General features: G+C 36.4%; 2 protein-coding genes across 2 annotated transcripts; both read right to left on the minus strand.

The window, feature by feature from the left end:
* Positions 1–1,157: 1,157 nt before the first annotated feature.
* LOC110850224 lies at positions 1,158–3,489 on the minus strand. Its single transcript, XM_035852046.1, has 8 exons — positions 3,278–3,489; positions 3,125–3,219; positions 2,929–3,046; positions 2,622–2,829; positions 2,472–2,542; positions 2,196–2,415; positions 1,741–2,124; positions 1,158–1,423 (listed from the first exon to the last, which is right to left on the minus strand). Exons 1-8 carry the CDS (start codon positions 3,348–3,350, stop codon positions 1,300–1,302), a joined length of 1,293 nt encoding a protein of 430 aa, XP_035707939.1. The 5' UTR covers positions 3,351–3,489; the 3' UTR covers positions 1,158–1,299.
* A 12,846-nt stretch (positions 3,490–16,335) lies between these two features.
* Positions 16,336–17,200, minus strand: LOC118435833. The gene is made up of 4 exons (XM_035852288.1): positions 17,026–17,200; positions 16,866–16,963; positions 16,686–16,797; positions 16,336–16,617 (listed from the first exon to the last, which is right to left on the minus strand). Exons 1-4 carry the CDS (start codon positions 17,111–17,113, stop codon positions 16,409–16,411), a joined length of 507 nt encoding a protein of 168 aa, XP_035708181.1. The 5' UTR covers positions 17,114–17,200; the 3' UTR covers positions 16,336–16,408.
* Between the last annotated feature and the right edge of the window lie 7,522 nt (positions 17,201–24,722).

A 24,722-nucleotide genomic window follows, 5' to 3' on the forward strand; every position in this document is an offset into this window, starting at 1 on the left:
ATATAATTGTTTTTTGTCAAATTATTATGCTGACCTCGGAAAATAAAAGGAAAAAAATAAGTGCATAGTTGAAGGAGAAATAAACCTGCCTTGAAATGTGCTATACTAGGTGCGGATTTCCAACGGAATTTCAATCCCATGCCACGGCCTACACCAGAATTTAGAAGTACATATAATTTCATGTAGACCGATTCAGAGACAACGGATTGCACCTTTGGTAGAATAAAGCCAGCGTTGGCGAGGTGATGGCTCCAGATCCTATAAACGGACTGGAGTTAAGCACTTATGAACCAACCGAAGGGTAGGGATGGGTGCCCCAAAAGCACACAAAACCTGCCCTGGGAGAAAACTGGCTGTCCCGCCAGTGAACTAGTGGTTGTAGCAGACCATTGGGGATCTGTTGAGGTGGTTGGACATGGTATCTAATCTATAGTACCATAGTATCACAAGGGACATACAATAAAGTATAATACCGTGGTGAATGGGACTCGATCAGGCCGTATTATGGGTTGATAAAATTGAGGTGGTGCCCCTGTATGCATTGTGTGTAAGCACAGTGGGTATAGCTATTCCACCCTCCTGGTTGGTTTGCCATTCTTAATTGGTTTCTCTAACCGTGGTAGCTAGTTGGGGAATCCGAACTGTTATAGCTACTGCGGTGAAACTCAGAGTAACTCACAGCCACGGTATACTGTATAATAGGGAGTCTGCAATAAGCACTCACGTGCTAACGCAGCAGGGCTGGAAACAACCCACCCTACAAAGTACATACATACATTTGGTAGAATAAGAAATTGTAGAATTGTGTCCTTGGGTGGTGGAAAAAGTCTAAATTCATCATAACAAAGCGTCACCGTATACGGCTAAGAAAACGCAGCAATACGCCCAAACGGTATGATAAAATCTTTCTCCAGATGTCATAGAAAATCAAGATACAGAATCATACATTATAATAAAGTTGAAGTAATTCGCATAAATTACTTAGAATTCCACATAGATGAAAAATTGGTGTTGCAATACACATTTTTCACTAACAAAATACTTCATTTGAATGTACTAGAATGAAGTATTTATGTTAGAATGAATGTATGTTAGAATGAAGTATTTTGCCATAAGAAGTCTGCATTGTTTATGTTTGATTACAACACAAACAAAATTTTTTATTAATTTGTTGTCTGAAATGGGGCTCAGAAATTTACATTAGAAAAGATAGCAAGGGGCCCAAAGTTATAATGAAATTCGATCATTTTAATTTGTAATCATAAACATGAAATTATGGAAAAACTCGGTCATTGCTTTTCACCACCTGTTAGCCCATCCATATTCAAAGGTAAATTGGTCAGTTCCATAATCTGATCCCGTATCAAAGATCAACACCGTAGTAACCGTCTCGCGAAATGTGTAAGTGTCTGAGGTGCATAATCTGTTGAATAAATTTAATTGTTATATTGGACAAAGGAACAATACACTCTAATAATTTGGTAACAATTGTGTTACCCTAGGAGGCACTATGCAATTCTACCGCGGGGAGACAATTTCGGTAATAACTAGTCTCCAAGAGTAACGGTGACGGTGACATTTTTATTTCCGTTACGGTGACATTGGGGACTGGGCAGGATTTAGTCTATAAATAATTGCATACTTTCGCTGGTAAAATTATTACCCCATGCGGTAGAATTGCATAGTACCTCCGTCAGTGTTCGGATAACTTGCTGGAAAATTTTTGAATATTTCCCTTACAATTGTTCAAGCATGTAACCATTGTATATGTTGCTGTAAATCCTCAAATTGTTATTACAAGAAGCATCAGGGAAGCTGAACTGGGAAGTTAAATTCAGGATGTAATAATTGCTCTCAGAAAAATAGCCTTGAGTGGAGAAAACAAAGGAGCTTAATTGATTGGCACGTGGTGTGAAAGAATACGGAATTCGAACGGGTACTATATTCGTTTCATAATTATCGTAATTCGGTCCATCAAACATAACACTGGATCCACCCATGGGCGATGAGGGATGGTCGTTGCTACCTTCAAAATCCAGAGTAAATTTCCCACCTTCTGCGTTCCAAGATGAATAGATTGTGACGATAAATATGTCCCCATTTACAAGTCGACTAATTGGTCCACTGTCAAAGAGGAAATTCATATTCTCGTTATAATCAAAATACAATTACGGCATAATAATGGGAAGACTTACGAGTTCCATTGTACCAACCATTTTGATCTAGCATAAGGTTGAGAATGCGTGACAGATGTCACATCTGCTGCCAAATCTTTGGGTATATCTCTTACATGGAATGTTACGTTTGAGGATGTCCTAGATCTAATAGTCCACGAACATTCGATAGCGGCAGCTGGTGCGGTATAATCAATTCTACCGGTAAGACCGTCAAGGACATCCCCACATGTATTGGAAACTAAGGAAAATGTGCACATGATTAATACGAATAAGAAAAGAATTCTCTAATTCTACTTATCGATCCAGGCGTTGTTGATGTAACAGTGGTTGTCGGGACAGCAGTCGTTGCTGCTGTGACTTCAGGACTACGGGTAAATCAAAAATGAACGAATTCTTCGCTTCCTCGACAAAAATAACTTTATTATATTTAGTATTAGTTTTTACACTTCACAGATATAGAATCGTTGACCAGCTGAATCAACGGATCTCCAGTCACTAGAAAAGACAGTGTTGTAAACTGCAATACGATCGTTGTCTTCCTGACTTACGGGTTGACCGTTTCCCCATGGTGCGTAGTCAACAATAACGCCAGTGGATGCCCATCTCCACATGCTGATTGACGTATCATAAGCCCCACTAGTCCAAACTTGACCTATGGGGGATACGTGAGTATTTAATACGTTAAAAGGAGCGCTGCAGACTTCCCACACAAAGAGACTTAACACACGCAAATTTTCTAAAAAAAATTAACCAATTCCGTCCTTCACAAGTAGGTCCCTTATGAAATCACTCTCTGATTTTGTTTCCAGGGCGAGAAGTTGTCCTCCGAAAGATATCTTGCATAAAAACCATGCGTCGCCCCAGGTTGCCTACGGAAATAAATATTTATTTGGTATTGTCACCACATAAATTGAAATATTTTATTAGTTTCGAATTAGTTAGGTTACCGTGGATCGACTCAAGTAATACACAGAGGCAGCCGCCGTTGCAGTCGCTCGACTGTTATTTTGTGGTGGAATGTATTCTCCCAGGAACTTAAATTCTATATGTAACCAGAAAGATCAAGAACTTACATGTTTTATTTATGAATCAAGTATTACCCGAAGCATTATTTCCATTTGTGCAGGAAAGTAATGCCACCAACACGAACGTTAAAATAAAAATTTTTGCCATTATGGAAGGTCTGTTGCGTTCCGCAAAGATGGTGAACTTGTGATGTATGCGGACAGAGTTGACTAATTTTTATACTACTACACGACGCAGTTAAAATGATTAATACTTTTATTGGAGACATTTGCCAGAATTTCTGGGAAGCGGGTATTTTATTATGGCTCCACTTGTCGGTAATTTCTGCAATTTCAGGAATATTACCTACTAATAAGCATTGAATGTGCGAAATTAAGTGAAATATCGCTAATCTAGCTCAATATTTCAGGACTTCTGGCAAATCATAAAACCATTAACACTTGTTGTGCGAAACTTTGTCTGGTTACATATTTTACCTGCGTCACAAATGACGTGACCGCCATTAATTTCCCAAAGATTTACCTATGTACCTAACTGAATTTAACGTTGGAAAAATTCAAGTTTATTGTTTTATAAGCTGGTGAGTTGTATATACTTTCGCATAGTCGTATTATGTATATCATTTTGGTTTTATGATCCATTCTCCGTGATCCTAATTATTTCCTTTGTCGGCAATACCTTAATTTTCACATGGAACGTAATAATAAAGTAATGTAACGGTAATGTTAAAATATTGTCGACCATCATGTCGACCATACGTCCAGCACCGTCTTCATCTATGGTCGACATTATGGTCGTCAGTATGGTCGCATGTCGACGACGTTGACGTCGACCATTAGTTCGACGCAGGCCCTAAAGTGGGGGCGAGCAAGCAGTGAAGTTGTCCGGGGAGCCGGAGGCTAAGGGGCGCCCCTATGCGGCCGAACATACATTTGATGTAATCAAGGTTTGCGAGTGATAGGTGGAGACATAGAAAATTCTACACATATCTTTTACATGCAAAATATTACACATAAATAAAATACAATATTTGTATTTCTTCATAATCCAATTAGTTCCCCAGGTTTCAATTTAATCGCTGCACAAATTGTAATTTTCAAATTCAAATAAAAAAGTTTTTTTTTTAATTTCACAAGTTTCTATACATATATTAAACATTGACGTGTGTACCCCAAAGAAGAAATAATGTGTGCTCTAATATTTCTATTTCATTGGTGACAATCTCCCTTGCAAGTAGAGTAATATCCATGCAGCCGACTTCTCCTACCTTGTCCGCAGTAGCGTGGGGATATGTGGCATGTCCCCACCGAATTTTGAAACTACTAAAGATATCCCCCCGATATCATCCTCCAATACAATTTTAGTGTCCTCGTATGACCACACAGCTTTCGCGGCCACTGTACTCCTTGGGGGAGAAATGTAGGAATCTTGCCAAGTCAGAAATAGAATTTTACATGTTCGAGACCCACCTCCACCATTATATCGCACTTTACGATTCCCCTCAACTCCAGGAACATTCTCGTCTTCTCAGCAATTTTCGAAAACAACTCAATAAATTTGTATTTACCCCTTAAATCCGTTGTTACAATGTGACTCTAATAAATTTGCGTGTACCCTTATCCTCTCTCCAAGAAAAAAGGCATTAACGAACGTCTGGCAATTCAGAGGTAATATCCAATTCCATGTGAGCAATATTTAGAAACTTTAAAGCATTCAATTTTACACCCAAATTAACAAAAACTGAAAACGTTAGACAATATTATTTTTCTTTTATTTTAGAAAAACATTGCACGAATTTTTCCAAATAATTTTGAAGGCAAGTATGCTTTTGGGACCCCACTTCTCCTCTTTGAACAATCTCCATCAGGTATTTAATTATTTCGTGATTTAGTTCACATTTTTGTGGGTCTGTTGAAATTTAATAATTTTTTGTATTTTAATCAGGACTTCTTCATCGCAGTTATTCCGCCGCATTCAATCTTAAGCAAAATAGACTGTCACCTTTAAATCTCCACCCACCTCACCGGTTACTGCATCAAAATTGTAAATTAATTTGTGAATATTTTATACATAGATTATATTTAAAATTTATATTTAGAGTTATTTTCTAACACGATAATATTCATTCCAGACACGAGTTTTTCCAATTTTTCCAATTTGTGCAAATTGAATCCACAATTATTTAGTCCGCACCCGGTGATGGGGGTGCGCTTTAAAACTAGACGGTTACATAATATTTTAAAAATTGTGGTTTCGAAACATGATAAACAGGAATCGCATAATTGATCCGGGCACCTTTTCAATTACATAGAATAATTAGTAGAATTACTATAATTCGTTGCAAGTATTTTTTATTTTTGCCCACAACAGCTTGCTATATATTGTCTTGAGAAATTCTTAATACGCTGTTTCTCGATCTCGACCGCGACCAACCATTCATACATGTAAATGCATCAATATTTCAAATCCATGCAATTTTATAAACGGTTTTTCCTCCTGAACTTAAGGAGTATGGTCACCTATATATTGTAGCAGAATTGCTGGCACACTTTCTCCAAATACGAATGCAAAACAACTCCAATAAATCGGTTGTAAATATTTATAAGATTCAAATGGCATGATTATTAAACAATTAATATATTCCACTCTACGCTAAGACCGAATATAAACATTAATGATCACGAAATCTGAAACTCAAATAAGGCATTTTTTTAAATAAATATTTACACATTAGCCAATGTTCAAACGGAGTAAATACAGGGTGTCCAAGATGGTTAACAGAAATAGCGGAATAGAAGTATCATGGAAACTTATTAATACAATCTGGTTAATAATTAACTAGATTAACTCAAAAATATTGTAAGGCATAAAATTGTTCAAAAATGTTGGCTTCAGTGCTAATTTTCATGTATAACGAAACGATATATCTGGGGGTACGAGGTATACGTAATTTCCAGAATATTGCCAAATGGCGAGAATATAGTCGAGTAAACTTTAAATTAGAACCCAAGAAAAGATACGCAGACTTGGATACTCATGGCAAAATTACTTAGTAACATGAGCTAGCATACATACGTACGGGATGAGAGGAGTAAATTGGATACTTTCCCACGACGAGGAAAGAAGTACATACATACATAATTGTGCATTATTTAGGTTTAATCAGCTACATAAATTAATTTAATGTGTACTTCGTCTTGTTTGATTGTCGGGTCAGTAGATTCCAGGATTTGTAAGAGTTATCGTTAGCAACTAGAATTGTGTCGATGGCTTGTAGAATGGGTTGGGTCAGCGTCGTATTTGGCTTTGTTCTTGGGGGGGTTATAGGGGTGGATGTGCTCGCTGGGTGCCCTCCTCCTGTTTTCCCGTACCTTCCACGTTCATTTGAAGTGGAGTGTTATGCTTGTGTGGGATTAAGCTCGAATCATTTCTTCATTTTGAGGGGAAATTTCTGGGAGTGTATACCTTGTCACAAGTTTCCGCATCCATAGTTTGGGAGAGTTTTTGGTATCCATTTCGTGGTTCGTAGGGGTGAATGCGCCCTTCCATTCGTAATGGCCCGATATCGGACGGAGAACGTAGGCTGTAATCATAAAGGTATGGTGTTTCGGTAGAACCTCCATGTTGGAGGGGGCTAAATAAAGTTCTCTATCAAGTCAACTCGATTTTGCAAAGCGTTTATTGCTATGTATTCTTAAAGGAGGGGAACTACTTACTTATCCTACTCCTAACCACTCACTGCTCTCCGAGACGACCCACAAATCTCTGTTGCTGCTCTATCGATACGTATTTGCATTCTATTTTTAGAAGATTTGGCAAATCTTCTAAAAACTTTTTGACTCGATCTGTATCGTCACCTGTGAAATTCCCTAACAGGTTGCTACAAGCTTTAGCAATTTTTATGTTTGACAGGTTAATGCTACCACGTATATTTGACTGCATTGTTGTAATTATGCACGTCTTTATTATTTTAGTATTCATAATTATAATACTTTGCCAATTCTAATGCCAAAGTACCTATTAGGGTTTGGTATCACTTTCTCCTGAAGCTTTGACAATGAATTTATTGTACGGTAATGTCTCACACGAGTGAGCCTCGGCCGTCACATATGGCGCACAGAATGTATATAATTATGCAAGTATAATCTCCATTACGGTGTTCTGAAATTCGCTAATTTCGACGAATGACACATACTCGTCACAAGTGGAATATTATTTTGCACAACTGGTGGAAGTAGTTCAGACTGGGCAATATCTTTTGAAAATTTTTCCCAGAGTGTGCACCACCAAAAAAGTACTCGTTGTATAAGTACATATTTCCACAATATTTTCTCAAATTTTCTTCTTATTTTCAATAGTATTTATATTTAGCTTACAAAAATTTATTTTGTGGGTCAATAATCAGCAGAGTGTATCCGGCTGATTTTGGAGCGGAAAAAATATTTGCATTAATTTTCACTAAGTAATACATTATGTCGTAGTTGAAGTTAATGAGTTGAGTTAATTAAAAGTTAACATCATAAGGAAGAAAATGAGTAATGGGTAAAAATGGATAAACAGTAGGAAGATTTGTGTAGTAATCATAAGGGTACGCAGAAAGAGGATATATTCGAATTGGGCATGAAAATTGGGTAGGATAATTTTTTGGAAGAAATTTATCAATATAGTAATCCGTAAGGCATTTATGTAAGGATCCGAGAATTTGGTAAAAATTTGTTATTTCATGAGGGTCATGTATTTTGAAGTTGGTAAGAGCAACTGTGATAAAGCAAAAAATTATTCTTACTGCAAGAAATTCTAAAGAAGGGTCTGGATTAAAAAAATTGGATGTGTTTGAAGAGTTTGTATTGATGTGCTACAAATATGACTGGGCTAAAATTAGTGAGCCAAGTCTTTGGTTTACTTATTCGTAAAGGTTCTAATGGATCAATCATGATGAATCGCAAATTATAATGGATGTAAAAAAAAAGAAGAGGTCTCACTTTTATAAGTCTCATGCGTTTCAATTTCTCAAAGTCTTAATTTCTCTCCAAAAGGTCAATTTTTTTCAATGAATACACAAAATCTCAAGTTCTCTTACTGAGAAGGAGAACGTCCAGTTTTGCAAAAAAGTCTCATGTAAATTGTATGAAATGCAAAATTGCCCTTTTTGCAAAAAAAAGAGGATGCATGATGGATGCAGCCTTACTAAATATTATTACTTTCGATATAATATTAACTAAAATATTATTAACTAAAATTTTGTTCGTTTTAATTAATTAAATGAATTAAACTAGCAAAAAGAACAAGAAAAATCTTACATAACCTGGTTGTACTAGAAGGAAATTTTTGTTCCTGGGGGTTGAGAGAAGAGTAGAAAAACCAATTGAAGCACTGTTTCTTGAAAATTTCTTGAGGAGGGAGATAATTCTTCAGACGAGGGGGACCAAAATTACACACTCCGTATGTAGCGAGTATGCATACGAGATGACATGCAACAGCATCATGTCTAATTTTCTCTTCTTTATTCATGATTAAGTACAGTAAGAATTTCATTTGACACCATATTCACCAATTTATGAGACCAGTGTAGTGAATTGTGAGACAGCCTCATCTCCATAATAAACTTCTCTTGTGAAATCTTTTCTATAAAGGTAAATTATCAGAATAACAAACCCGATTGGTTGCGCAAAAGGATCTGGACCGATGTCATCTTTTGGGGTAGCGGATGTCCTACACTGGACAGTCGTATTTCGATGAAGGGCGCATAATCCTCACTGACCTCCACAAATAGAGGTTATTTTGCACAACTTGTGGTGATAATTTAGACTTGTACAATATATTTTGAAACTTTTTCCCCGAGTGCTTGACACCAAAAAAATACTCGTTGTATAAATATTTCCACAATATTTTCTCCATTTTCTATTTCGCTGACAAATCAATAATATAGGTCAATAATCAGCAGAGTGTACAGTGTGTAGTGTATTCTGCTGATTGTGAGGCGGAAAAATATTTGCATTAATTTTCACGAACAGATTATACACTATGTCGTAGTTGCACTTACAAAATACGTCGTCTTCCTTAGACCGGTAAGATGTTTCTACTGGAATTTTTGTTTGTTTGGTCTACAATTAGACTTTGATGTCCTTGTTGGTAAATATGAAAATGTAAGCACTTTGCAAAATCTTAATGACTTGAAGTGCGTTATCCAGATAAGCAAATACATGTAAAACCATCAGATGAATCTGTACATATTTAAAATAAATAATTAAATTAATTAAATTATTAAAGTTTTTAGTGACAAATCTCATCTATAATAAGATAATTCAGTAATCGTAGCTTTAATCTAGCCGACTCTGGACAAATGTATCCAGAGCTTGTTTAAATGGACCATCACCCCTCCGTAGGCCAAACAGGCTGTAAATATACTGACCTTTAGCGCATGAGCTTAGGTACCGGCCAAGCTGGTAATTTGGCACTTTTCCTTTGCTTTCAGTATATCTTGCTTGATTTTCTTCAAAGGGGTAGTCTCTCTAAGGCCACCTAGAAAAGGCAAAATCATTTACCAAACTAATGCACTTTTCTTGTGACGGCGAAAGTAAGAGATTAATTAGCTGTCGTTGAAGCTTGGTCTTGTGGACATTTGAATTCTTTAGTTTTCTTCATGGTAGGGTTGATAACTTTAATTGTAGAGGCAGATACCTTCAATCTATTGAACCAATCAAATTGGTCAATCTCCCGGTTACCAAGATTATGGACAGGTAACATATTCCGACAGAATGCAGACTGTAAAATCTAAGTTCAGATAACCAGAACGTTTTCAAAGTCTTAAAAAAAGATTTGGTTTTGATCAAGACGAAAACAATGAATAAATAGATTCCCCTGATTTGCTCAATACCCGCAATGGACGCGGAAGGAGTGAGGGATATCAGTGATATATTGTGAAAACTTCTTCGCAATGGAATCTCTTGCTCACATAATGGACAAGCATGAAAAATTAATAACTGTAAAAATGGATACATATTTCTTAAATTACTTGATGACGTGACGGCATTGATTTGATAACAATTATGCAAGCAAAATATACTTTTCAAAATTCGAACCACACCCCCTGACCCCATATGCATTTCTTGCCCACTTCTCACCCGCGCCCACACTCCACCCGGTGCCTACGTCATAATGGCCAGGAGGACGATGTCTAAAGTCCGTATTGATAAGATGGATTAATTAAATATTTCATTGCTCACGTGTAATGTAGACAAGAATATTTATTATCAAGTTTATTTAATGCCCAAGTGGAATGGTGTGAAATTATAGAATTTATTAGAAACATAATCTCGACAATGTTAAAATTATAATTAATTAGTTGATTTTTATATTTTATAAATTTACTTTTAGTTTTATAATTTTTCGGATGTGGGTGAAATTGTGAGAATCCTGCAAAGTCAGTTTTTCACGTATTTTTTATTGTACATTTTCAAACCCTAGCTATTAAGTAAGTGGTAAAAAATTATCGAGTTTAAATCGAATTAAATACTTATTAATGTTTAATGGTTTATTATTCATAATTTGTTTTTAGCACGATACACTTTAAAAAAATTTAAATTTCAGGACAAGATATTGTGTAAAAGTGTAAAATTTGTAAGTAATTAAATTCATCCTATTATATAATTTCATACATATCAGCAATTTCTTTTATTTATGATAATTTGAAAAAAAACTTAACTGAAATAAAAATGAATTAAATTTCCGTGAATTTCCGAGTTATGCACGCTTTCTTCCAAAACTTGGAAAAACGCTCCTGATTTTACGAGCCGGCTACCTCCCGCTTCTGGCTACACGTATAAATTGGAATGTTTTCGGAACACATTTTTTTTACTTTCGTCTCCAGAATTCCATGTCAATTATTAAATACAATTACTTTACTAGTACTCTAATAACATCTCAAAAAAACATCATACAGGGGTTATTTTTGATTATGGGCACTCAGTTTATCTTAATTTTGCGGACGAACTATGCTTCAGTGAATATTTTTGGTGTTTTCTACGTGTTCCCCATCCTTTTCTGATATGGAAAGTAGCCGGCGTTTCCAGGAATTGAAAACTATAACGAATATATCAAGGGTTACTTTCGTCCGCTCGAAACAAAAACTTTGCAAAATCATCAAATATATTTTTCACATCTCTTTCAAATTGATTTTGAAAATGTTCCAACTGAGATAAAAATACGAGCAATGCATCATTGGACTCCCCTGGCATTTCTTTATTAGGAATAAATGAAATTTTGAGTTTTTCTTTTAACACTGCTGCATACTGGGCAGTGATCCGAGCGGTGTGAGGGACGCCGCGTCATGGCGGAGAGACACCTTACGGGTCTCATGGGGACATGATTTTGAAATTTTTTTCTCCAAAAGTGGTTTTAAAACATTATACACATTATATGCAACATTTGTCTTTACATTATCTGGAACTTGAATCAAATCGAATGTCCCACAACCCCTCTAAGCGCCGACGATAATTACCTTGTCCGCAAACTTTTCACTTTTTCGGACACAAACTTTTCAATTTCACTGCGGTATTTCGAATAGCAGATTCGGCGTGACCGCTTATAATTTTGAATGAAAAAAAGTGCCCTGTCCAGTGTGACAACAAATTTGGAATTTTTTCCTGTAAGATGATCCCGGTAGAGCTTTCGAGAAGTCGACTTCCGTATTTATTTTTGACGCGGTCGGAGCGCGTGCACTTTGGTCATTTGAAGGGTCTTTTTACTTAAATCTTTATGAAAAATTCGGTTTATTGTGTACTAGGAAATCTCATATTTCTTTGCCAACTGATTTTGCGATGATAGATGTTCTTTTGCCGTTTCACGAGCAATTTCCCTGATGAGCGTCGGTTTTCTTACTTTTCGGGGTATTGGTTATTCGGCTGTGGAAGGCCTAAATTGGTTGCAAGATGCGGTTTTCCTTCAAAATTCTTTATTCCAAACACTGTCCTTTAAGAAATGGTAATTCCTTTGCGTTTTAGTTGCCGTAATATTTTTTAGGGAGCAATCCAGCCGCGCAAAGTGCTTTTACGGCATGGGACACTTTGGGGTCAAATTGTGGAGCCATTTTTAAGATTTCGAACTCACGAAAACCGTCTCATCTTATAATTAGGTTTATCTTTCAGATTCTTTTTTAATTTCGCGAATTAATTAATGGAGTAATTTGTTTAAGGGTAGTTAACTGAGTGCCCATAAACAAAAATAACCCCTGTAAATAAATACCATCACAAAAATCATGAACAAAAACAATCGTCACTCTGAACCTTAAGCCAGAATTATAGACCCGTCCAAGCTCTAAATGATACGAAAGTTTATGTGTTTCATAAAACTAATCGGTGTGGATTGGAGTGCTTCTAGTTAATGGGCCTAGTGCGTTGTGCCACTCCTTAATCTTGGTAGTTAACATATTTCTATGTATGGACTTTATGGTATTTTACAATAAATTAAAGATTCAAAATTTTGCCAAACTTGGAATCGAAATGGTTTTATTCAGCAACTTCACCACGACCGGCTTCGATCATAATCTAGTTGCATGAGTTATATTATCACAGCTGCCTCCAATTGCATAATTCTTACAAATTTCTACAAAAATTATGATAGCCAATACAGAAACTGTTTCATACTTTTGTGGAAATTTTTAACATATATTTTTACCAATAATCAAATCTTATGTTGATGCGAAACTTGTTCTGCGTGATGGCCCTTGCTCTGAACTTACTTTATTGCAGATAAGACCATATTGCCCACAGATATAAAATTAATTTTATTGTTATTTTCGGTATTAAAAGTATTGAGTCGCAGAGTAATTCATGATTACGTATCAATATATATATAAAGCTGACTACGCAGGAGTCGTACAAATTATCTAACCTTACTGTAGAGAAAAAAAGAATCGTAGAATGAAAAAGGGAAATCTTAAAAATAATTGATTTCTTCCAGCTCCTTTCCGGCTGGAAGAGTTCCTAAAATTGAGGTGACATTTCCTCGCTGAGTGGCAAGGGAGATCCGTTGGCGTAGATAAGTGGTGGCGTTGGGCTGACCGGTCGTCGCAGCAACCCTTTTACCAATTTCCTTGATGAGGGACAGCCCCTCCTTTCCCATCACACCCATTGTTTCCATTACTACGGGCAGAAAAGCGTATTTCCTCTAGATATACAATTATACATATGTAACACTGCGTAATGATTATAATACTAACAATGAAAAGTTGTCAGTGGCTACGCTCAGATTTTAATGGGACCAATTTTTTTTTTCGTCGCCAAAAATAAGCGGACCTTTTTTATTTTTTTTGAATCCACCTATTTAAGCGCGTGGCGGGATTTTCAAACATTTTTCCAGCCAAAAACTCGGATTTTTTAATCGCTCAAACTTTTTGAAGTTTGGCGCGAATTCATAAAACCAAAAACATGTATGCTCGGAATTACTTCCTCTAAATTATAGAAATATAATTTTTAACAATTTTGAAAATTCAAATTTTGCCGGGATTTTGAATATTTCAAAAATCAAAAAATGGTTAAAAACAAGAATTTTCAAAATTTTCACCAGTGTCCATATCTTTACTTTATTGTAGCTACATATACTACGTACGTACATAGCTGTATAGAAATTAAATTATTTTGTATTGAAAATTAAGCTGAAGATCAGATAATGTGGTCATCAGCTTAACACTGCGTATTGCTTATTTTAATTGCATAATATATTTTTCGTCGTTATAAGTATTTTATGGATTTTACATAAGAAATAGTTTTTTCCAAAGATCAATAAAACGAGGATATTATCTTTACCAGGTGAAGTTATTTGGCGTTACCTGTGCATGTATTCATTCATATGTATACATATTCATTTTCAACAAGAAATATTGCGCAAATTATGTTACTGCGCTACATTGACGCGAGTAATCCTCCCTTAGCGAAACTCCTGCCAAAACTTTACATAGGTGAAGAACTTTCTAAATCTGTCACTGGTTACTCATCCCAATCGCGATGTACAATTTCTTACCCGTCTTACTACCTCTTGTGCCAGATATTTCATAAAGTTTTTCAAAACTTTTCTAATTTCTACTGAAAAACATACAGCAGCAGCTGAAAAGAGGATAGACAAAAACACATATAGGGTCACAATGTTTCCTGACATCCCTATTTTTTCTACCGTGTCCTTCCGTGGCATTATTTTACCCAGCGTCACAAACGGTCTTCGCTGTTCCTCTTTCCCCAACCTACAAAGAATACCAGTCTCGTGTAAATTTTTTAAATAGTTCGGAATTTTCGAGGAACCCTCTGTTTCAAAAGTCCAACCTTCCATAATATTATCCTGTAAGACGTCCTCTCCCACAGTAAATTTTACACCGTGATACTTTTTCTCAAGAAACTCCTCAGTTGCCCCAATTTCCCCTGATTTTGTGAAATATTCAGACTTCCTGCAACACACTAATTATGGGAACCAGGTTATGGTGTTTGCTTATTAGCTTGGCTGAAACTAAAACGTCGTTACTCGGTTCTAGGGAATGTTTTGGATTTAGTAGTTCAAATTTCTCCAAGGTTTTCCGCGATATTTGATTTGGCGAGAGTGCTAACATTTTATCTAGCTCAATTACCATGTCCACGAAAATCCAGAGGAGGTTATAAGTTAGAAAGTTGTTATTCAAATTCATCGACGAATGGGTAGGTGACAGTAGGCTGAAACAATTCTTAGATTGTCCCCTCATCCTATATGACCTGTCTACCCCTCTTCCATACAACTTAAATATGTTTGCTATCCTATACCGTCTCAAATTCGTATTAAGTCCATACCGTTTCATAAACTCAGTGATATTTCTTGGTGTTTTGACCAACGCGGTGTAATCAATATTATTAGAAGCACACCTCAGGTCTCGAACCGTCTCCGGTCTCCAGCCAGGGAAAGGTGCGTTTAAACCAGTAATCATCAACCCATTGTAACCGTTGCTTAAAACAACCGCCATTAGAATCCAACTGCCAAGGGAACACCGATAAAATAATGTCTTCTCGAAAGAACTTGGGACGGAGTAACCCTAATCAAAAATGGTTGACAGTAAGAAGAAGAACGGGGAGAAGTGAGACTCATTGTATTTTTGATATAATACGAACACAGCAATAAGTACGGACATGGTGGTTAATATGGCACCCCATAATTCAACCTGGAATGGCGTGGTGTAAAATAAGAAGGATAAATACTGCGGGGAATAACACGTTAGAAATTTAGACCCAGTGTTCCCAATGACTAGGACAGCTTTTGAGTAATCATGTAGTTGTATAGGTTTGAAGGAGACGGTTGCCGCAGAATAATCAACACTGTTTCGGATATAGGACGTATTCTCTTTACGCATTAGTACTTGGATTAAGTAGTTCTTAATCGAGAAGGTAAACCTCATTGTCCCTAAGGTTGTGAGGAATGGATTAGTAAATGCATTCAACAAGGTGCACTTTTAGATTTATATTTATGCGTTTTAAAAGCGTTAAAGTTCAATTTTACCAAAATATCAATACTAATATGAAGCCATACATAGGTATCATGGCTTATCTAATTTATCTTGTTTACTTTTCATCTACGAATTCAGTATTGAGTATTAGGTATTGAGAATTCAGTTTCTATGTAATATGTCATTTAATACGAAGATGTGGCCAATGATCTGGCCTATGATGAGTGCTTGCCACGCCAGAGCCCCGGCCCGACTCTGGCTTCAGTCGCTGCTCAGTTATGCATTGTGGGATTGGCTGAGAATAATACATATAAGGGATGCATTACAGAATGACAGAATTGGGTAAATATATAAGTTAATTATGCTCATTCTGTAACATACCCATGTGGTCCAATTTTCTTGACACGATAATTTACGACGTGTACTATACATTAGTTTGCTAGAAATGGAAGACTCGTCGAATATACAAAGCGATAATACAGATGACGACATCACCCACCCACATCCTCAGGATACAAATCAGCAATCCGGTCAGAGGAGTTGGATATGGAAACATTTCGTGGAAAAATATTCAGTCGACAAAGCAAAAGTTCCACTTAAGGCCATTACGTGTCGGTATTGTTCAACCAAGTAAGCCTACATAAATGAAATTATAATGCTACCATGGTTATATAATTCGGTATAATTATGTTGTTTTTATTCGATTTTCATTTCTGTAAGTATTGACAGCACCAAAACTAACCGCCGCTTAAAAATAGCACAAATAATACTGAGCAGATTGGTATTGATATGGCACAATCCAGGCAACGTTAGGGTTGGTATAGGTGACCAATCCAATCCGCGTATCCATGCCGTAGGCCATCTCGAAGTCAGAATTGGGTTTAGAGAAGTCCTCCCTCCACCAGAATTCCTCAATCCCCATCCCACCAACATACTCCCCATCAGTCCAAGCGGTAACTTTGAAGTACAAATGAAACACTGTAATTTCAATTAATTGGGAAAATTCCACATTAAATTTAACCAACCCTCTTCCGGACGCAGTTGCTTAGCAATGAAATTCAGCTCATCCTGTCCTCCTAATTTTGCCAAATTCATTCCCATTGCTTTACAACTTTCTCGTGCTTCAACTTGCGTTCGCTGTTTTAAAATATTCAGATATTTATTTGGGGTTAGCAAATTTTTTAAATTATTTTCTTTCTACTTACTTTAATTCGCTCAATAAAAAAATTTTTGTTGTTAATGGTTCCAATAAAGTTAAGAAGGGGATGGATTTCAAGCACGGCTTTGGGCAGAGGACCATCGTCTGTAAACAGATTGTTGTCCTACAATTATTACATAGCTCAATAATAATTGATACTACTTTACCATTTTTTTTCCCCAATACGATTGCACCGACATTTGTGTCAGAGAAAAATCCTCCAATTAGTAAAATGGTTAAAATGTTGGCAAACATTTTAAAGCAGATGTATCTGCACAAATGTGACGGTGGTGTAGTGGTTGGCTGTTAGTTTGTACGTTTATGGAAATGTGTGTGACTATAGCAACGTTCTAAACACCAGGATTCACTATTCCTATCATTCTGCGGACTGCGGATGGTTTTATACCGAAATTAACAATTCCAGTTTGACAGGTGGATAATCCAGTGATGGAGTAGTTTATTACGCAGACAGATCACGAGGAGGGTTGGCTGCAGCAATTCCACAACGTAAACTGAGTCAAGATATTTTAATAATAATTCAAATAATCCGAAAATAATTCATCATCATTTATCATGAAAGCTAATCTCCAGCCATACAATTCTAACCTGACAATTATATGTCTGTAATTAATAATTCTAACCTAATTAACGTATCTAAATTAATCTTAAAAAATTCCATACCTACAGTATTACGCAAACTGGTCACGAGAAGGGCTGGCTGCAGCAATTCCATAACGGGATGTATCTAATTATGGGATTAAAGCACGTCAAGTCCGAAGAAGGATACTTTTTTAAATCATAGTGTACATTCATCAAGATTTAGGATTAAGATAATAAATACCAGAGGTGGAAACTCATAACTGCGATTGATAATTATTACCTTATATATTTACCCAGTTCTGTCTGTCCTTCTGTAACGCTCTATCCGTTCTATGTATTATTCTCACCCTATCTTACAATGCGTTACTGAGCAGCCAGATCAGCACTCAGATAAGTATTGAGTATTCAAAATCCAGTTGTATAGATAATTCAGTATTCAGAATTCAGTATTTCAGTATTCAGAATTCAGAATTCAGAATTCAGTATTCAGTATTCAGAATTCAGTATTCAGAATTTGAATATTAAATACTGAAAACTGAAATTCGGTGTTCAGTATTTCAGTATTGAATACTGAAAATTTTCTGATATGTATTTTGATGCTTTAATGTTTTCATATTTTGATGTTGTAAAATTTAAAATATCGACATAACCTAACCCAAAAATTCACGGCCAATGTTTGCAACAGTCACTTTAAAGTAAAGGGTATGTCGCTCCCTGGACCTGGGCTTACCACCATGACCAAAATATTGTTGCATCTTATGTAACGGGAAGGGCATGCCGTACCTTTAACATTCTAATTGGAGCCAGGTTTCTAGGAAGAAATAGAACGGAATTGATTTCCCTACAGTTGGTGCCACTACGTGATATGAAATGAAGAATGAGCAAAAAATGCATTGAAGGGATGTATTACGGACGGACAGAATCGTGCAAGATAATTCACGTGGTGCCACGGGCACCACAAAACCGCCTAGTTATACTATATTAATACAGTACCATATAAATGAAAACACTCGCTACAAAAGGTGTTTACAGATTTTGCGGAAAATGGAATTATACGAGTAACTTCATAACACGCGGTCTAATCTGCGCCAAATTTGAAACACACCTGCACGAAGGTATCATTAATAAACTAAAATTTATTCACATAGAATTACTGAATTTTACTAAATCATTTAAATTATATAAAATTAAATCAAATCAATATAAATTTAAATCATTTACCCTTATTAGTTACTAATTTACTACTTACTTATTTAATAGCAATAATAGGTAAAATTTCTGCTCTAGGTAAAATATGCTCATAAACAAATGTGTATTGTCGATTTTACATTAACTTAATCATGCATGCATATTATGTCCCAACATATTTTGGATTGATTTTAATTTTGTAAGGTACTAAAAATACTATTGTTTTATTGATTTATTTTTCCTAAAATGTGCTAGCTCGTAACTCATATAAACCTAATTTGTTAACCTCGTGTCAAATCTCATCATACATTTTTGACTTAACTTGCAATTTTAGTCGGGTACCTCAAGCTAATTTAGATTGTGGTTCAGCCAGAATCATAAAATAACATGTTATGATTACCATAAACTTTCCAACAATCAAAGGAGGAGAGCTTCCGAAGTTGCCAACAACAGATCTTGCCGTTGGCATATGTTGAAGCCATAGGCGAGTGTAGCATAACCCTAAAACGGTTTGATGCCATAGGCCCGTTTGCGGCAGCCACACCCGCTCAAAAATGTGAAAAATTATCGACGAGACATTCCTGATTGGTAAGGTCTGATCCCCCCTCCGCAATTGCCCCACCACTAAAATCAAATAAATAACTTGGTTTGAAACATAGTTAACTAAATATTGATTTAATTAGTTGTATTTACATACATATCGACAGAATGATTGTTCTTCAGCCTTTTTGCTGCCGCTTTCAAATGTTCCTTAATTACGGCTTCCATCTCGTCATCTGTTACTGTCTTCGATTGCAAACTTTGTCGAAGAGCATCTAAAATATCCCAAAAACAGTTAACGTGATCTTTCACGGCTAAAATAAGGATTTTTTTCCGATAGAGTTCACACAAATTAAATTTAAATTAGTGCAAGAAAAAACCTTTACAAAAACTACTTGTTTCATCCACGCATCACGAAGAAAGGCTAAGGTTAGGGTCGATGACCACACCCACAGGGGGTGTGGTTTTTAAACTTCTAATTATCTCATTGCAATCCCCTTGGCAAGCTGAGAAAAATCACATGTCACATGACATGGGTTGGCAAGATTGGGCGGGGGTCGATGACCGTGGTCGATCCATTTGGTTAGGTTAGGTTAACCTAACCTAACCAAACGTAGAGCCAAGGTGTCACTAAGTAGTGCGCATTGAGCAATTAAAATTTTAAAGAAGCGTAAACGAAGAAAAATTCGAGTTCATCAGCTAACGGAGAAACATGAAAAAAATCGTCGACGAACCTGCAAAAACTTTTATGCAAATCATCTGACAAACAATAAAAGTGAATTCTTAGTGTCATTAGACGAAGCACTATTTTGTCTACAAGACACTAAAGGTCAACGAAGAGTTTACTATACTACAAATGCCGAAAATAATTCCCGAAGGTTGGCCATCCCGCATGCTGAGAACTTTTGTAAGAAGTTCATGGTTGTTGGTGCATTATCTGGTCGTGGGGTCCTCCCACTTATAAAAGTTCCTCAAAAAGTGAAGGTCACAGCCAAGTACTATATTGACTTCGTATTAAAACCACTTTTGGAGATCCATGTCCCAAAACTCTACGGCAAGGACACAACGAAAGTGATAGTTCATCATGACGCGGCGTCATCACATACTGCTCGTTTGACTCAAGAATACGCCAAGGATTTGAAAGCAAGACTCGGGATTACAATTATTCAGAATAGGGAAATACCTATTAAATCCCCTGATGTAAGTCCTATGGATTTTTTCGGCTTCGGATATCTTAAAAGAAAAATATTTCTCCGCCGCCCTAAAACTTTTTTGGGAGTTTGGAAAGTCTTGCGAGACGAGTGGGGTAAAGTTGATGTCGCCATGGTCAAATCCGTGTACAGAAGTTGGAATCGTCGCTGTCGTCTTGTAGTTCGAGAAAAGGGCTCTCACATAGAACATGTCCGGGACCTGCACTCCAAACCGTTCAGAAGTTTTTAAAGGTTCGAAATCGTTCATTTCTTAATGAAACATTCTCAGTACAATGTAAGTCGCGTCATTTTTTGCCTAAGCTATTTCTGGAGATTCGGCTCAGTTTTAAAGATATGCACCTGCGAAGGGAAAACAAATTGGTAGTCAAAAATTGGGATTTTTGGCCCAGAAAAGTGGTCGCCGGTAACTTTTTACAACTTTACCTTATTTATTTTTTGTTGACCCATTGTGACCGTGAAAATAAAATAATAAAAAGCTGTGGCCATTTATCACCCTCTGATTTCCCTAGTCCTTCATAAATGCAATAATTGCGTATATAGTGTTTACATGCGAAAAAATATTTACTCCTATCATCATCAAAATAAAGAGCTATTTATAATTTAGTCATTGCGAGGGTTGGATAACCTTCTACACACACACATACTTATCGATTTGTAACTCATACATATCATATCAAGTTGATATTTTCACCTATTCTGTTCTGTTCAATCCTTGTACCCATACACATATTGTAAGAAAATATTTCCTTGGACGGGATCCTCCCACTCTTCTCGCTTTGATAACCACGTGACGCCAACTCCCTCTGGACAACTTTGTCAACCTAACCTCTCACTTTTTTAATATTCTTCAAAAATCATAAATAAAAATTTCTTAATAAGTCTTTTGGCGTACAACGTTTACAATTTACCTACTCTATTTCTGACAAAGGCCTACGCCGAAAATTAAAAAAAAAGATAAATAATAAGCAATATTTAATTTTAAGAATTTTTCGATATGGAGGTGGGGAAAAATTATTAAAGCTCAAAGCAGTCAAATTTTGAATTTAACTCGTCCCACGGAAAGATTTTCTTTACAATAGACAGACAGACTGACAGACGGACGTACAAGGGTAATTCAATAGTTCCTCCCGCTACCCAGGGCGAGCTACTAATGAATCCAGCGAGTTAATAATGAATGGAAATGATTCAAGCAATACATACAAAATAAACCCCTCCCCCCGTAATTAATCCCATTTGAATCATAAATTTCCCCCTATACCTCCATGCACGACACGAACATGCCTCTTAAAACACCAAAGGCTCAAATATTCTTGATTACAATGTTGGCAATGATACATCCTTCGTTTTGAACGGTCCAAGTGTTTCACCTTAAAAAAGAGGGATCATCCATATACATCAAAACGTGTTCATTTACCTCACCCCTTATTTATCTAATTATGTATCACCTTATGCCGACACAGATTTGCCCCGGTGGCAAAACTCACTTCACATTCTGCACACTTGAATGGCTTCTCAGTCGTATGAATTTGCATATGAGGAACCAATCTGGCCGCGAATGGGAATAATTTAGGGCAGAAGTAACACTTAATCCTTTTCTCGCCATGAACCACCTTCACGTGTTCCTTGAGCAGTCTGCTCGTCCCAAACCGCTTGCCACGACAGGATGGAATTTCACACTGATATTTTAGCTCGATCCGGGAATGGAACAAATTAACGTGCTGCGTCATCATATACTTCTCAACGTAAGATTTAGGGCAGAACGTGCATTTAAATCGGACTCGATCCTCCTTATTTAAGTGAGTTGCTTGATGTCTACTTAATTCTACTCGTGTCAGGAATGTCGCCACGCAGGTCGAGCATTTCATCCGCTTTACGGGACAATCATGCACCCTTTTTGCATGGCTTGTCAAACTTTCCGCCAATTTGAAGGATTTTGCACAACGAGAACACTGGAACGGCTTTGCATCGCTGTGACGACAAGTCGTATGCCGGCTTAATTTCTGGTTCGAATTGAACACTTTTTCGCACCCGGAAACCCCACATCGGAATTTTTGAATGGTGTGAATATTTCCCACGTGCGTGCGTAAATTGGCCTCAGTTGAGTATACTTTTGGGCAGGAGGGGCACGCATAGGTTGGCCTTTCTGCTAGAGGAATGTGTGCTTCGAGGTGGCTCCTTAAACTGGCGGAGGATGGACAGGATGTTTTGCATCCGGGGTGAGTACAGTTATAAAAACCTTCCTTGAGATGAACTGAACGGAGGTGATTATTTTTAAATCTTTCTGATTTAAAGGATTTCTGGCAGAATTCGCAACTCCATCGGGTCTCTGTGTGTACTCCGGTTTCATGTTGTTGGAGTGATTTACGAGTTAGAAAAGATTTAGGGCAAGTATCACATCTAAATTTGAATTAGACATTATTTTACAAATTGAGTTGATTTAGATTAAATAAATCCAACCTGAAATTAGTTTTCATCCCAAATTTTTCCACGTGCGTGAACTCACCCTCTTTTAAGGCAGATTTAATTTTGAAACCCATTTTGCAAATTTTACACTAATTTACATAAATGGCATAAAGGCGAATGCTTATTTTTCATGTTTTTATAGATATTACACTGTTAAAAATCTGGTAAAGTCATATACATATTATAGTATGCACTCCGGCCAGTAATGATTTAATTTAATACCAGTTTGTTAAGAGTTCGATTCTTTTATTTTAACACTTTTCACAAGAATATATGTAGACTACCCTAATTTTTAGACAGTTTAACACTTTAAAATTATGAAATAAGTTATTACAAAGTTTCGTTGTTTCCTACATGCAATTATGAAATTGCTGTAGAGGATTTCGCTAAACGTAACAATATCGTACAAGGAAGGGCTCAAGTGGAAAAATATGTTGAAAAACAACGTAATAAGTAAACCAGAAAGTCGTATTTAGAATTGACTAAAAGGGGTCGTCTGTCATATCAGCCAGTGTATATATTTTCATGCCTAGGGAAATTCTATCATTCTATTCTATCATTCACTAATAATTATGGAAACTTGTTCATTGCGTTGATCTCATCGGGTGGCATTCAGTTATGTATTCGAGGAATGAGAGGGGGAAGGGTTTCCGTTGTTATGGAGGATTTCTACTGCCATGATACAGATGACAGAAAAAATTGGCTGGATTACGTGAAATACACGGCTGTTTTGAATACCTGGCGGCCCGCCAGTGGCGGGTCGTTTTTACCGACAAAGATTTGATTGGCAATCCCAAAATTGTGACCACTATGGTAAATCCGTTTGAGTATAATTACCAAATTTCGGTACCCTTCTACATGGCGGTTATCGTGGTAACGACGGGAACAAATTCTTCAATTTCGACAAATAATTTTGACGGGGGATACCCGTCAATCCATGTTGAGTATGTTCAAATTATTGTGCGTAATTTAAACTAAACTGAATTTGAACGTAATTTGTGTAGAAGAGCTGGGTTACTTCTACACTTTTTGAAAGTTTTTGGTTTCTTATAATACATGGGGATGTAATTACATGCAAATTAGGCAAATAGTCCAACTGCCCACGCGGTAATTAAAATAAGTAGACCTACTTAAATTATCGCGGCATTTTTTAAATGAGAACTTTAAACAATCAAGGCATAGGTTGGTGAAATATGAAATGAAATAAGCTATATTTTTATACGTAGAAACATCCTTATTTCTAAGGACCCGAAGTAAGGATAAGGAATCGCAATAAATCGTTAGAATTGATTTCTTATGAGCTCATGATAAGGCATATGCAGATGAGAGGCAGTGAGTTGGCATTCACCACAATTAAAAACAGTCTGGCTATGGAAAGACAAAAAATTCCTTACGAAGTTAAAAAAAGTGGTAAAAAAATTATTAGCAACTTTTAGAACAATTCCTTAGCAACGATAAAAATATTCCTTAACAGGGTTAAAAAAATTCATTATCAATGTTATAAAATGCTTAGCAACTCTAAAAATATGGCGTGGCGACCGCAAAAAATCGTTAGTAATATAAAAACATTTTGTGTACAAAAACTAAATAAATTGCAGGAGAATGTTTCTAATTTTGCGTTGGAACGCTTACTGAAAATATCATATTTTAAATTCCGCCCGTCTTGATGACGGGATCGGCTAGTATATAAATATTTCCTAATTGGTACAAGAGCTTCATTGAAACCCAATCACGCCATCAATTCCTAGGTATTGATGTGCAAAATTTATTAAATATATAGTAACAGAAGTTCATAAATAATGAATATGTTTATTTTCGAGGAAATTGATGTTGAAAATAATGTGAAGACTATTTAATGTTTC

Source organism: Folsomia candida, unplaced genomic scaffold (genome assembly GCF_002217175.1).
Source record: "Folsomia candida strain VU population unplaced genomic scaffold, ASM221717v1 Fcan01_Sc005, whole genome shotgun sequence".
In the NCBI taxonomy this organism is placed as follows: Eukaryota; Metazoa; Arthropoda; class Collembola; order Entomobryomorpha; family Isotomidae; genus Folsomia; species Folsomia candida.

Coding starts and splice junctions, on each gene's coding strand:
- LOC118435833 (XM_035852288.1), bottom strand. CDS start 17,113: ATGTTTGCCAACATTTTAACCATTTTACTAATTGGAGGATTTTTCTCT. Junction 16,798..16,865: donor TTTTTATTGAGCGAATTAAA/GTAAGTAGAAAG, acceptor ATTTTAAAACAG/CGAACGCAAGTTGAAGCACG. Junction 16,618..16,685: donor GCAACTGCGTCCGGAAGAGG/GTTGGTTAAATT, acceptor TGTACTTCAAAG/TTACCGCTTGGACTGATGGG.
- LOC110850224 (XM_035852046.1), bottom strand. CDS start 3,350: ATGGCAAAAATTTTTATTTTAACGTTCGTGTTGGTGGCATTACTTTCC. Junction 2,830..2,928: donor ACTTGTGAAGGACGGAATTG/GTTAATTTTTTT, acceptor TATCCCCCATAG/GTCAAGTTTGGACTAGTGGG. Junction 2,125..2,195: donor TGGTTGGTACAATGGAACTC/GTAAGTCTTCCC, acceptor CCTCTTTGACAG/TGGACCAATTAGTCGACTTG.